At 39.8% G+C, this 15074-nt stretch overlaps 1 protein-coding gene across 3 annotated transcripts; it reads left to right on the top strand.

Annotated features, from left to right (window-relative positions):
* Window positions 1-6409: 6409 nt before the first annotated feature.
* Window positions 6410-9391, top strand: LOC147608864 (protein RICE SALT SENSITIVE 3-like). 3 transcript variants are annotated; one of them, XM_086788238.1, is made up of 7 exons: window positions 6410-7120; window positions 7340-7393; window positions 7501-7680; window positions 7956-8061; window positions 8162-8203; window positions 8286-8342; window positions 8635-9391. In XM_086788238.1, exons 1-7 carry the CDS (start codon window positions 6987-6989, stop codon window positions 9085-9087), a joined length of 1026 nt encoding a protein of 341 aa, XP_086644364.1. In that variant the 5' UTR covers window positions 6410-6986; the 3' UTR covers window positions 9088-9391. The 3 variants fall into 3 exon arrangements, with proteins under 3 accessions (XP_086644364.1, XP_086644363.1, XP_086644365.1); XM_086788237.1 differs by having other exon boundaries at window positions 8632-9391; XM_086788239.1 differs by having other exon boundaries at window positions 7886-8061; window positions 8632-9391.
* The last annotated feature ends 5683 nt before the right edge of the window (window positions 9392-15074 follow it).

The following is a 15074-nucleotide window of genomic DNA, read 5'->3' as shown; positions in this document are numbered from 1 at the left end:
GCTAGTAAGAATTGTTCTAGGAAAGTTTTCCTCGATCATACACACTACCTCAATAGTATTAAGACGAGCCATCTCAATGGATGTAGGATCTATCTCCTTTAAGGATATGTACCTACATGCATAACAATCATGTGTAATATTTATTATACATAACTTATGAGATGATTACATAAGAATACCAAATATTAAATATAACTTAGCTAGTAAATTGAAGAGAAGATTCATACCTCCCCAAGCTTCCCATTTTGTAAATAGCCTCTCTCACCTTCTTGTCTCCCACAACCAACTTGCAATTGGAAGAATAAACTATGCATAGAAAATGGAAGTTAGTATATGAGCCTACAAATTAAGTACCATAAAGAGAAAATGAATAAGCAAATATTTGAATACCTGTAATATCTTATGCCAATCATGTGTCTTGAGGCCATATTATTGTACCTCTCCTTTCTTTTTGGTCTTTGTTTGTGAAGGCACCCTTTAATGAATGCATTGCTCCCATTGGTGTAAGAAAAGAGACAATCACACTTTTCACCTTAGTGTGCTCCTTCTTGGTTAATACCCATGGTGCCTTTAGTAGGACCATGTTACCACTCTCGCCCCTAAAATTGCCCATGCACTTTGAAGGTGTCCAATGTTTTGTAAGTAATCCCTTGCACCCTTGGTATCTCTTTTACCAATTAAATGGTCCTAAATATTTGTTGCCACATTCTTGAAGATATGGTTGGGATCTAAGAGATTATTGATATTCAACTCACACCAACATGGAAGTCGAAAGAAGATTGAGTGTCTAGACATCCCATCATTGGGGGTGCTTATCCATGCCTCAAACCAATCTCTACAGAGTTGAACAACTAGAAGAAGGATCATTTAAGAAATAGTAATTGAACAACTAGAACTTGAACTAGAAATAAACACAATGGCTAATCTAAAATTTGAAGAAGAAATAGAAGAACAACTTTCAACACAACTACCAGCTCCAATGCCAAAAATAGAACTTGAACAACTAGAACTTGAACTAGAAGCAAACACATGAACGACTAATCTAGAATTCAAAGAAGAAATAGAAGAACAACTTTCAACACAACCACCTCCAATGCCAAAAATAGAAGAGGATGATACAAATAAGCCACCTTCTACTCCTACCAAAGATGCAGATGGAGAGGTCTTTCTAGAAATAGATGTATTTGAAGCCATGGATCTAGTTGAGAATTAGAGAGTTAATGATGAGCTATAGCATCTTATTTATTTTTTATTTGATAAGCAATACTTGGTTTTTGCCCCACAGATTTCTTTTTTAGGATCATTAATGCAAGCTTTGGCAGACACTTATCATATTTTCTTGTAAATATTACTATATATGTCCTTGTATTTGGGATCATTAGTGCAAGCTTTGGCACGAAAATATTGTCAAATTTATTTCTTAGAAATATTGTTACATATCTTTGTATTTGTTTGAAAAGTAACTAAAAACTGGGTTAATAAGGACTATGAGAACTCAAAACCATTGGCATTTTTTTCAAAACACACACCAAACAGAAAACCAAAAAAAAAAAGTTTTCAACTCTTTTCTTGATGCCCATACCAACGTTATCCTAGATGTGTATTTTGATGCTTTTTTCGACTAACATAGACTGTTATTTCGATGGTAATTTGATGCTTATTCCAATGATGCAAGTGCCGTCGAAACTGAACATCAAAGACTAAAGGTCTTGTAGTAGTGTAGCCACATGAATGTTTTTTCCATATATAGATTCTTTTAAATTTGCACGGCTCTTGACGTATAATTTGAGTGTTGTGCAAATTTAAAAGAATCTACTTGCTCTTCGTTTGTTGTAGTGTTTGGGTATGCAGTTTATACAGTAAGATGATGGTTAATGAGCAATCAAAGTACATTAAGGAATTGCTGAAGAGGTTTAATATGAAAAGTTTAAAACCAATTTCTACACCAATGGAACGTGGTGTAATACTTAGTCTATAGGAAGTCGGTGAACCATTTGACATAACCACTTATAATCAAACTGTTAGATGCCTTGTCTATTTGTGCAACTCATAGCTAGACATCTAGTATGGTGTGTCACAACTTTCAAAGTTCATTTATTGCTGCACATGCATTAAGCATTGGTAGGTTAAACATATCTTCAAATATTTACAAGGCACCCAAAATCCTGGATTGCTCTATGCCAAGCGAGGTAATTTAGAACCGTATGTCTTCAACGATTTTGCGATTATGATACACGACAGTCCATGTTTGGAAACTGTTTCTTTCTTTTCAATTCGTGCATATCTTGGCTAAGTAAGAAATAACCAATTATGACAACATCATCCTATGAAGAAGTTGAATATACAATTCATTATGATAGTTAAATGTGTATGGTTGAGAAGATTGATGGAGGATCTTTATGTCCCTTTTAGACACCCCTACTCCTATCCTAATTGAGAAGATTGATGGAGGATCTTTATGTCCCTTTTAGACACCCCTACTCCTATCCTAATTGACAACTAGACTGCAATAGATGTGAAAATGACAACTTGGCTAAGTAAGAAATAACCAATTATGACAACATCATCCTATGAAGCTGAATATACAATTCATTATGATAGTTTAATGTGTATGGTTGAGAAGATCGATGGAGGATCTTTATGTCCCTTTTAGACACCCCTACTCCTATCCTAATTGACAGCTAGACTGCAATAGATGTGGAAAAGTTAATGAGAAAAATTCGTGGCCACAAGTAAAAGACAATAGCTGGAAATGAGATTTTCACTATTCAAACTAGTGTGTGTGTGTGTGTGAGAGAGAGAGAGAGAGAGAGAGAGAGAGAGAGAGAGAGAGAATATGGAATAAAGCATGAAAGTCATTTAAAAAAAAGTCTAATTCCCTTTGCCCCTTTGGCCTAATAGTCCAACAACCCTCCATGCATGCCCAAGCTATGTGCAACATGACAAGCTTGGATGGCTATTAGATAATTGGGCACCCCACTTTACACACAACCCTACCCATAATACCTTGAACATTTGTGCTAGAAGTCAAAACATGTATGGCCCTTGAAATATGATTGGATGGCAAGGAAAATTGGCCATGAAGCAACTGGGCATTTGTGCTAGAAGTCAAAACATGTATGGCCCTTGAGATGTGATTGGCTACTTACATGGAAAATTGGCCATGAATTAGCTAGTCATGTAGTGCCCATCCACTCATTTCCATCATGATAATTGGTTGCCCTCGAAAAGGTGGGATGGGGCCGACCGCCGCGAGTTAGTGCAGTGGATAGAGGTGTTGCTTGAGAGTGTCAAGGTCATGGGTTCAAACCCTCACTGTGCAAGTAGTGGCACATATGGGTGTGTGTGTTGTGTTGTACTTTCTAATTCTAACCAATTCAAAAAAAAAAAGGTGAGATCGGTGCCCCTCCTTGTGTAAAGAGTGTAACTTCATATGGTGTGTCCACTCTATTGTAGTTCATATCATGCCCTTATTCTCACAAGTTTATTGTAGTTCATATCATGCCCTTATTCTCACAAGTTTATATAAAAAAAAGCATCTATCCTCATTCAAGATTTTACAAAGCAATTCCCATCTTTCATCCTCACTGATTAATATAAATAAATATTATTGATAAAAAAACAAAAAACATCGTATAATCGAAAACAATTGGCACCACGGCAAAGCTCACAAAAACGGTGGGTTCAAGCCTCAAGGCGAGTTGTGGTTCCAGATACACGAGACGCTGATGTAGTACTATTTCCACGTGATGCGCGTAGTGTACTCAGTCCTCTCCATGAGCACGCGGGAATCCGGGATGCAGCTTTGAATGTATTATTTTCTGCTCTCACATTTCAAACTCAATATTATTAGACTGTATACTATATTACTAGTCATACACGAGAAACTCGAGGAGGAGGCATGTGACCTCACTGGGTCTTCTCTGCTTCTCACACACACAGAACGTACATGCAGGCTTGCAGCCCCTGCAAACGTGGCCCAATCCTGTCTGTTCTATGACCTATCCAATCCCATCACAGAGCTAGCGGTACATAGCCGGGCTTTCCCCGACTACCCGCCAGTATACACAGTAACCACTTCTGCAACCTAGCCGTGTCGGCGTGCTTAAGTAGCTGGTAAAATATCCTAGTATATACTAATTAACGTGTGACTAATAGTAATATCCTAGTATACACCAACCTAATTAACGTCATTTGTACGTGACTAATCAAAGTTAAGTGGAAATTAGTTATAATAGGATAGGGACGGCAACAAGCATATAGATAATGGACGCTGACAGCCGTTCGATGTTTTGCCAGGGTACAGCATACATGATGACGACCACACGAATCTCTTGGGTGTCCGCTTCTTCTTCATTCATTCGTATAGGTTCCTCTGCAGGTTGTGCACGAACGAGAACAAGAAACTAATTTCGCTATAAGGGCCTGACACAGAGAGAGAAAGAGAGAGACACGCACAGAGAGAGAGAGAGAGAGAGAGAGAGAGAGAGAGGGGGGGAGAAGGACTGAGAGAGAGAGAGAGGGGGGGGAGAAGGACTAGGGCTAATGGAGGCCAAGCCCCGGGGTAAGGGAAAAAGGAGAGAGCGGGAAAAGCGCACACAAATGTCCCTAGGCTATAGCAGAATGGTTTGAGCCTACACTCTCAAATCGAATTAGATCTAGGTGACACGTCACCACATTCTTCTTCCCCTCAGTAGCCTTAGGCTCCAGATCTTACTGTGTAGTTATCAACTTTCCACACGCTAGCCTAGGCTCAAGATCCTCCTGTAGTTATCAATTTTCACTTTCTACATGCGTGCTCTTAGGTGTTTTTTAATCCGTGCCGCAAAAAAAGCACCTTGTGGGATTTTGAACGAACCTTTGATCCTAATCAAACACCCTCACCGCTTGGGCTATCACCTAATTGGCCACCTTATTGCATTCTAGAAAGGTTACTTTGTAAAAACCCACATATAACACTTACTAGTGTGTCTATATATTTAAATTGCCTTTATTTTAAATTTTTGATTTCTTTAACACAATTGTTTATTATTCTTTTGTAAGTAAACATGTTTAGACCTTGAATTTAAAACCTTTTAATTACGTTAATTGCCATTTGTTTAATCTCCTCTTAGTATGTATACAACATGTAAGTCCCTAAAATAAAAAACCCTTTCGAAATGTTACATACATATAATATCATGGCCTGAAGGGAAGATCACCAAACCCATATAACAATTATTCATGGTGGTTTGTCTAGCGTTTCTCCACCCTTGTCTAGTGCTCTACCTCATCTATATCAAATCACTCAACAACAACAATGTGCCAAATTGCCCCTCAAGGTTTATTGCTCTAAATGTAAGACATGTACTAGTGCATCTTGCATCTTTGAAGTATGATCTCCACAAGACAACTATGTGTGATATTCTACTCAAACTGACCAAGTAACTTTCTTGTAAGGCAAATTCTGACGTCTTGTCCATTTCTTGAACATTGTAAAATATTTGAAATGTGTGTTAGCCCCCCTTATTATACTTGGGTGACTATATCCTTCAAAGAGTCATTACAAGAAGAAGAACTAAGGCCCGATTCAAACTTTTGATTCCAATATTTAGAGGAAATTAGTTGCAAGGACTTGGAATCAAAACTTAACATATGGAGGCACCTAAGGGTTATATCATCACTAGGTCCATACCTTGATGTGAACACATGTTATCATTGTTCTTGTTATTCTAACATGATCTTTTTTATGAACACCAATAACTAGTGAAATAAATGGCATAGTATAAAAGAAGCATATATACTGATTGGAATTCCAAGGCCAAAAAGTACAGGGTACAAAAAGGAAAAGGAAAAAGTAGGAAGAATCATTCGTTTAACACAACATGTGTGATTGTAGAGAAAAAACTTGAACAAGAGAATATGAAATGATTGATAAAATTGTTGTCAATTCAAGAGGAGGAATGAATTCAAAGGACCTTGGGATAGTGCTACGGGTTCATCGGTTAAAAGATTACATCTTCGATTTATGCATGTAGGCTCTCTATCTATGTATGCATACATGAACATGTACATGTACATAGTAGAATTGGCTACCATGTATGCTCATGGCTTATAGGTTTTTTACCAAAAGTTACATGATGACACAATCTAGAATTGGTGCATGTAATAAATGTACACACTACTCTATTTTTTGTCATATAATAAACTAAACAAAATTTTACACTACTCTTATCTTTTTCATATAAACTAAACAATAACACTACTCTTATCTTTTTCGTATGTACTAGACAAAATTATAGGTAGTAAGAGTTAGCAACCCTTATATGCTCACACCTTCTTCATATGTACTAAACAAAATTATAGGTAGTGAGAGTTAGCAACCCTTATATGCTCACACCTTCTTCATATGTACTAAACAAAATTATAGGTAGTGAGAGTTAGCAACCCTTATATGCTCACACCTTTTGTAAGTGGGATACATAAACAAAATACATACTCATATACATAGTGTGAACAAGAGCTAGCAAGATGTATGTATTGTAGAAAGTATAGGCAAATACAAACTGTGTACAAAGGAGATCAACCCTTATAGCATCACAAGTTAGCAACAAGCTTTGTGTAATACTAGTGTAGAAAATAGGAAATCAACTCTTATGGCAAATTTTATCGTGCCTAGCATCATAAGAGGTAGTAAGACAAAATCATGTACTAGGCAAATTATAGGCAAATTTTATACAAAGGAAATCAACTCTTATGGCATCTCACCTTGAGAGTGTATCCATCATGTATGAAATAAAAGTATAGCACCTTAGGATGCATATCCATTCATGTATGAACTAGAAGTATATGCTGTACGGCAGGCAAAAGCTCAAGGGTATGTGTAGAGCATGCAGGGCTTCAACGGTATGAAGGGAACACCTAGAGGATATAAACTATAAAGGAATCGTCCATATAGACTATAGAAGGATTGTCGGGCCATACGAAAACTTTAGTGAGCTCAAAGCATGGAATCTAGTGGAGGCAATTACCCCGTGCTCAGTTACTTGCTTCAACAAACGCTTCGCAGCCTTTGCACAGAATCGGATTGGATCTATGCGGTCTTTTGGAGGATCTTGCCTCGAAATTATCCTCCACCAAAGTAAGCGCCACCTTAATTAACTTATAATCAGCTTGCTTTGCTAATTGTAAAGTAGCTGATCTCTCTTCACTAGTCCTTCTCCTGCTCGATAATCCAAAACCCTAATTATAAAGCTATATTTTGTAGGGCAGTTATAACAAGAAAGTCCTGCAGTTCATCATGCCTCCTTTGTACATATAATTATAACTTAAGGCTGTTTCTATTGTTTGTTATTGGCAGATGGGATTCAGAAAACAACATTCTTGACCCGTCGAAAGGCAACAAGAGGAACTGGTCAGCAGTAGGTTTATTTCGTGTTAAACTTCCATTATAATATTGATTAAGCGCCTCGCTTCGCATCATTGTGGGTGATTTATTGTTATTTTGATCAATCATTGCAGGATCCTCGTTTGGGAGGATGGTTTTTGTGACTTTGTGGCGTGTGCAAGGTCTGCAATTAGTGAGGCGAATGCCAACTGCCCTGATCAGCAGGCAGCTTCCAGTGATGATCAAGGCTTCCAGTACATGCAACCTGAACTTTTCTTCAAAATGTCCCACGAAGTTTACAACTTTGGGGAGGGGTTAGTATTTACCCTTGGTCTATATATGAACGATAAATGATTGCAATAATCAATTCTTAATAGACTTTTTAATCTATACACTCCAAAACGAGTTACTTCTTCTGATCATTACGTCTCTGATAGCCACTCCTATAGTAAAGGTAGGATGATGATCATCTTGTGATTGTGAAGAAAACATGTACCCTCACCTAAAACTATCATGCAGAAAGCCGGCCAGGTGATTTCATTGACAGCCACAGTTTAATGCAGCTAGCTGGTTGCTCTTTGAACCTTAGGTTGATGGGAAAGGTGGCCGCAGACAATAGTCACAAGTGGGTGTACAAAGAGCCCACAGAACCTGATCCCCAGTATGCTTCTTCATGGCAAGGTGCTCAAGACCCTGTAAGTGATCACTTATAGCAAACAGTTCAGTTGTGTGAGAGAAGGTTATAATTATAAAATGTTTTGAGCCTTGATTCGACTCCTACCCTAATTGTGGCAGCATCCTAGGACGTGGGAAGCTCAATTCGAAAGCGGAATCGAGGTAAGGGTACAATTTTTTATTATTGTTAATTGTCTTAGACCAGAGCTTAAATCGTAAGAGACGATTGAAATTGTGCGCGCAGACGATTGCAATTGTGGCGGTTAAGGAAGGGGTGATACAGCTCGGGTCTTTGAAGAAGGTGAAAAACCTAAAGCTATAAGATCATGATGGGTTACTTTTTCTTTTCTAGTAATTGGGGGTACGCATTCTTTTATCTGGCAGGCCAAGACGACGTGCTGTACTGTGGAGACCGTCTGTGTGTGTGTGCGTGTGTGTGTGTGTGTGTACTGTACTGTGGAGACCGTGTGTGTGTGTGTGTGTTTATTTGGGGGAGCGGGGATGATTTGCGGGTGATTAATGTGCTAATTAGAAAAAGATAAACGTTACATGTGATATGTAACCAAAATGTCTGTGTTGTGAATTGGCAGCAGACAAATGAGGACCTCAACTTTGTGTTATATCTCCAACGCAAGTTCAACTACCTGCAGAGCATCCCGGGTGTGTATGCAGTGCACCCGGCGATGATGCAGCACGGGATGCCATCCACCAGGGCAGTGGCAGCGGTCACTGTAGGCGATTTGTGGCCGATCGAGCAGCAGGATCATCCGGCCAATGCAGATTTATACGAGCCAAGGGATCAACATATTCAACATTTACAACAAATACAGCACCAGCAGCAGCGAAAGTATCTGTGTGGGAGCATCCCGTCACCTTTACGTGATACCGAGTTCCACAGACGTAACGCCAATCAGCAGTTGCCACATCAGATCGACGCCTCTCCTTCCACGAACCGCTTCATGCCAGCTGGCCTGCAAGCCTACAGTGACGCCAATCAGTACCCTCCACATCAGTTTGACGGTCGACACGCTTCCCTCCGCCCCTAACATCATGCAGACGAGCTTGCAACTAGCCCTTCTCTCAGTGGCGACGCCAACTGATCCTCATCCGACCAGCCCTGCATGTACCGACCCACATAGCGCCCTCCCACCAACTTACACCTTCAAGCAAGACCTATTTGGACCTCTCACTTTCGTAATATTCAGTTGACAAAATGCCCTCGGTTGGATGCCCTCGGTTGCATAATGCATCATTGCTGCACTCTAGCTACACATACTATTTGAAACTCACGTCCTTTCTCATCACTCACACCAAAGTGTGTAACTCTACTTCAACTGCTTGGTTGGTAAAGTTTATAGTTGTGATATTATCTTCGAATCGTTATACATATACATATACACATACATACATACATACATACATACATATATATATATATATATATATATATATATATATATATAGATAGATAGATAGATATGTATTTGTATGTATATATATATATTGGTGTGCATGAAGTTGTCAATGGTTTGATTGCTCCTACTGTCTACAATAAGCAAGATCTAGTGGGAGATGGGATAATAGTCAACATGAGATATTCAGTGGTGTAGCTTTGATCATTAAACTATTTTTTTCAATCTTTTTCTTTTTTTCCCTTCGTATTTAATTTGTTTTAGGCATCCATGGTTTTAATTTGAAAGGTTATCTTTGAGCTTTTATAATTACGCAAAAGCTATTTATGTAGCTTTAAGGCAGTCTTACAAAATAGTTAGTTTTCTACAATAATGTGAATGATGATGTTTGATCCATCCACCTAAGGTAAGAGCATTTTGACATTACCCCATGATAAAAGTAAGGACTATCGTGGTGGATAATTTAAGTTTAAAATGAACAAGATAATAATAGGGAGTTTGGAAAATCTCCAATTCCCACTTTGCAAAGATTCACAACTGGGGAGCCATATTAGGGAGTTTGGGAAAATCCTCATACTTTGGAAATTCTAAATGGTGGCACTTTTGAATCTACTTATTAGATTATCTTGAGCACACCAAGTCTAAAAAGTACACAAAATAGTTGGTTTTCTAGAATGTGAATGATGAAGTTTGATTCGTCCACCTAAGAGGAAGAGCGTTTTGACATTACCCCATGATAAAAGTAAGGACTATCTTGGTGGACAATTTAAGTTTAAAGATGAACAAGACAAATATTTTAGGGAGTTTGGGAAATTCCCAATTCCCACTTTGCAAAGATTCACAAATGGGGAGTGATGTTAGGGAGTTTGGGAAAATCCCCATACTATGAAAATTCCAAATAATGGCACTTTTGAATCTACTTATTGGATTATCAAGCACACCAAGTCCAAATTTGTCAGAGATTTGTATATTTAGAGCCTACACGTCAAGAGATTTCCAACGATATGCCACATGAGGAGGTTTTGACAAAATAATGATACGGTTCACCGTGCTCCCCATTTGTGAATCTCTACAAAGTGTGAACTGGGTGAAAGCACATATACGTGGCCTACTTTTGGGACCTGAAATCGGGTGGTTTTAAAGCGATGAAAAAGTGGTTGTGTGGTTGCTTTGTTGTGATTTAGTTTTAACAAAAAAAAAAAGAAAAGACTAAAAAGAAAATAATAATACATGATTCCTGACAGCTTTGTCAGTTCCCTCCCACTATGCACATTTTTCAAAAATCCCTCCCTCCTTTTGTGAACATTTTTTGAATATCAATCCCTCCTTCCTCTCCCCTGTCTTTGTGACACTCTCTTCTCTCTCTCTCTCTCTCTCTCTCTCTCTCTCTCTCTCTCACACACACACACACACACACACACACACGTTTTCAAGGACTCTTTCCCTCCCTACTATGTGCATGCCCACGTGCTTGAAATAGGCTTTACATGTCCGTGTCTTTCTTTTGACCTATAGGTACAGATCTGTCTAGTTCTCTTTGTGTGGATTAGTCTCTACTCTATTTATGTAGGGTTTGAACATCTCCCTAAGGCACATGTTGGTAGTGTTTAAATGTGTGTGCGTGTGTGTATGTAGGTTTCTCTCTCACACATATTGTGCATGCTTGTTTCACTCCAAGTTTCACTCCAATATGCTCTCTTTCTCTCTAATTAAATGTTTGTTTGTGTTTAATTTTTGTCTCAACAACAACAATAAGGACTTCTAAGGTCAAGAAGCAACTTCCCCGTGAAGTCTCAAAGGTAGTCTAAATGTAGCTATTCAAGCTTTACATTGCACATGATAGTTGAAAGCATAGAAGAAATGATTTTCTTTTAGCACCTAAAATATATACTGTGTGTGTGGTCTTCCAGTGAAAAAGGATTTATTTTTAGCACCTAAAAGGTGTACTCTGCATAGTGTCCCAATATCTTGTCCATTATATCTTTATAATGAAGATATAACATATTTCGTGATTTCTATAGATTCATTTCCTAAGGCCTTACAAAGATTCCTCAACTTGTAGATGTTTATTCTATTTTTATGTCTAGAATATAATACTTACCAATATCAAAATGTAGTGCGTTGGAAAGCTCCTAAAGTCAACTTTCATCGACAAAGTCATTTTTGCACGACAAAAGAGGAGTTTGAATGAAGAATACGGGCTTAGTCTTGAAGGTAAAGACCCCAAGTTACTAATTGATGAAGATTTCAATGATGCCCAATGGCTTTCAGTGTGGTCTCAAAAGTGCTATAATAACTAGAAAGTAAACTTGAGGTCATTAAGAGTGGATCTGTATGAGGAACGTATTCTTCTTTACCACAAAGTCTATTAAGAAGTCCCCTCAAATAATGAACTCTCATTGCTTTTTACTCGGGGATTCGCTTAGGAAAGGTGTAAAGCAACCCAAAGCCCTTCAAAGAAAGAAAAACACAAGGTGAAATGAGCTGAACTTGCTGCGAGTGTCATTTAGAAAAATAAGTTGAATACGAAGAAAGATAAGTGGAGAGTAGTAAATGGCCCATGCTATCCCTCGACGATGCACCTCAATGCTTGGCACAGTTCACCTTCACACAACCACCACCACCTTGATGATTCATCTGTGGGCAAAGCATTTAAATGATGAATTTAGCTTTCAAGAGAATCACCAACCTAGCTTCAGCGAAGGTAGGAGATTTAGCTTTGAGCAAGGTTTAGGCTCAATATCTACACACACATTTAGTATGCCAATAACGGTGATGACTTCAAGTGAAAATGTCAATGCAGTTACTCACATGCTCCAAACAACACTTGTAACATTACAAGAGAGGAAAGACATAGTAATCAAGGTAAAAGATACCTTAGATAAGGCAAAGACCATTCTAAGGGATTGTTACATTCCCGTAACGCCGCTACGGGCATTACCACAAGAGGGGACGGCCTCTGGCTCACCACCCAGCCATAGAGGAAGAATGAGGATTGCCCCTCATCCCCCAGGCTATATAGTGTGTGGCCTGCCGTCCACACTAGCCTGGCCGCCCATGACTCCGCATGGGCGTCCTCTCCCACTGAACCCCGGACATGGCCATCCGGTCTGCCGTCGGTCACAGGCATTACAGCCTACGTGACATTACCCCCCCCTTAAGAAGAGTTTTCGTCCTCGAAAACAAACTGGGGAAACCTTTTGGAAATTGCACTACGGCGTTCCCAGGTTGCTACTCCTCATCCCTATCTGTCCATTTAACAAGTACCTCCTGGTACACTTTATGTCGGGTTTGTCCGTCTCGATACCCAAGAATCCTTTCCGGTTCATGTGGTATCTTTGGTGGAGTGATCAATTCCACCAAAATCTTTGGAGAAACTGCGTTCTCTAACCCGTGAACTGATTTCTTCAGTTTACTGACATGGAAGACAGGATGAACTTGAGAACTCTCCGGTAACTCAAGTTTGTAGGCTACGTCCCCAATCTTCTTAAGGACCTTGAAAGGACCGCAATATCTAGGAGAAAGTTTATCACACTTTCCCATTTTCATGGTTGCTGACTGCGCAGGAACCTTTAAAAATACAAAGTCACCTTCTGCAAAGGTCACTTGTCTGCGTCCTTTATAGGCAAATGTTTTAGCGCCTTTCTGTGCGCTACGGATGCTCTCGCGTGCAGCTTTGAGCATATCATTCATTTATCAAGGAACTCCTTGACAGATTGAATCTTCTCCTTTCCAGGCCTACAGCCATCGGAGATCTCGGCTGGAATCCATACATTAACATGAATGGTGTAAATCCAGTCGCTGAGAGTTTGTAGTTGTTATAGGCAAACTCCAGTAAGGGTAAGTACTCTTCCCAATTAGATTGCTTCTTACTAACATAAGAACGCAACATATCCTCTAGAATTTGGTTAACTCTTTCAGTTTGACCATCAGACTCCGGATGATCTGCCGTACTCATACTCAGAGTAGTATCCAGCTTTTTGAAGACTTCCCTCCAAAAATGACTGTTGAACTTTCTATCTCTATCCGACACTATATCTGCGGGCAGGCCATATAGCTTGTAGAGGTGTTCAATAAAGAGTTTTGCTAACTCTGGCATTTTCTCGTGGTAATAAACTTTGCCAGTTTAATTCACCTGTCCACTACCACCCACACCGAGTCATTCCTTCGACTCGTCTTGGGTAAACCGGTAATGAAATCCATGGAAATGCTTCCCATTTCCCTTGAGGAATCTCCAACAGATGGAGTAGTCCTCCAACCTTAAGACGTTCATGTTTATTGACCTGGCACTTACTGCATTCGACCCGCACTTGGACTATTAAAACTATACCCCGAAGACTCGGCTAGCCTCTCCGGACTAACTCTCGCCTCGCTACCCGCCGCACCTACGGCCAGTCTCTCCGGACTAGCATTACGTGCCGACGAGGAAGGTGGGCGCGGCTGTGACAAAGTGCGTACGTGTACAGCGCGCCAGACCTCTGTAAAGACAGGATCATGCTCACACAAGCCGTGATATGGTATTTCAACCAAAACCCCAAGGCAAATTTCATGCCTTGATTTTGCATCATGTCAATAGCACAGAAGCTAATGTACTGGAGAGCACTCTAGTAGCGCAAGTTCTCAGACTGTGCTACTAGATATTTGTAGACTACGCTACCATGTTGCATTACCAACTTGTTAAAATTTCTCATTGGAAAGCTCTACAGCCAATCTAATCATGCATCACAAGGATTAGTTCCAAAGCTGAGAGATACTTTTCTCTTAGAGTAACATCTTTGCACAAGCATATGCTCTAGAATTTTGTTGAGTTTCTAACTTACATTTACTCTGAGTCGGAGTGGAGTTTAACCGTCCATAGATTGATGGTAGCGCCGCTACGGGAATGTAACACTAGAGGGGACGGCCTCTGGCTCACCACCCAGCCATAGAGGAAGAATGAGGATTGCCCCTCATCCCCCAGGCTATATAGTGTGTGGCCTGCCGTCCACACTAGCCTGGCCGCCCATGACTCCGCATGGGCGTCCTCTCCCACTGAACCCCGGACATGGCCATCCGGTCTGCCGTCGGTCACAGGCATTACAGCCTACGTGACAGGGATGAATAGGCAGGCATGCTTCGTGGGGCTAGCAAAACACTCGAAAGACTTGCAAAGGATAGGAAAGGGCTAGAGAATGGCACAAAAGTGGGTTGGTGCCCAGTGAGGACGCCATACAAAAACTTGAGGCAATAATAGAGGCCTGAAATGAGATGTTGAGGGAGCTTAGCTTACAAGATGAGGCCATTGAGTATGCCGCTCCATTTCGTGATCAATTGGAGAATAAGGTGGCTAAGTTATAGGTAAATTAATGACACAAATTATTTTAGGCCATTTCTTGAGTTATTAAGATAGAATCACCACAACGCGAATAGACTGTTTCTTCATGGACGAACACAACCCTTTTGCGTTGTGGTGATTTATATGAAAATCATGGAATAAATGTTATTTGCACCATTAAGACACTTTGAACATGTTATTTTAGGCTATTCCTTGAGTTATTTCTGTGTATTAAGATAGAATCACCACAACGTGAACAAACCGTTTCTTTGTGGTGGACGAACACAGTCGTGTCACGTGGTGATTC

Source organism: Cibotium barometz, chromosome 52 (genome assembly GCF_041138505.1).
Source record: "Cibotium barometz isolate CiBa-2024 chromosome 52, ASM4113850v1, whole genome shotgun sequence".
Lineage (NCBI taxonomy): Eukaryota > Viridiplantae > Streptophyta > Polypodiopsida > Cyatheales > Cibotiaceae > Cibotium > Cibotium barometz.
The sequence above is the reverse complement of the archived record's forward strand: the minus strand, read 5'-3'. Positions and strand labels throughout refer to the sequence as shown.

What these genes read in the sequence shown, in the direction of transcription:
- LOC147608864 (XM_086788237.1), top strand. Translation starts at nt 6,987, where the DNA reads ATGGAATCTAGTGGAGGCAATTACCCCGTGCTCAGTTACTTGCTTCAA. An exon ending in AAAGGCAACAAGAGGAACTG is followed by an intron (nt 7,394 to 7,500) that starts GTCAGCAGTAGG and finishes CAATCATTGCAG; the next exon opens with GATCCTCGTTTGGGAGGATG. An exon ending in AGCTCGGGTCTTTGAAGAAG is followed by an intron (nt 8,343 to 8,631) that starts GTGAAAAACCTA and finishes GTGAATTGGCAG; the next exon opens with CAGACAAATGAGGACCTCAA.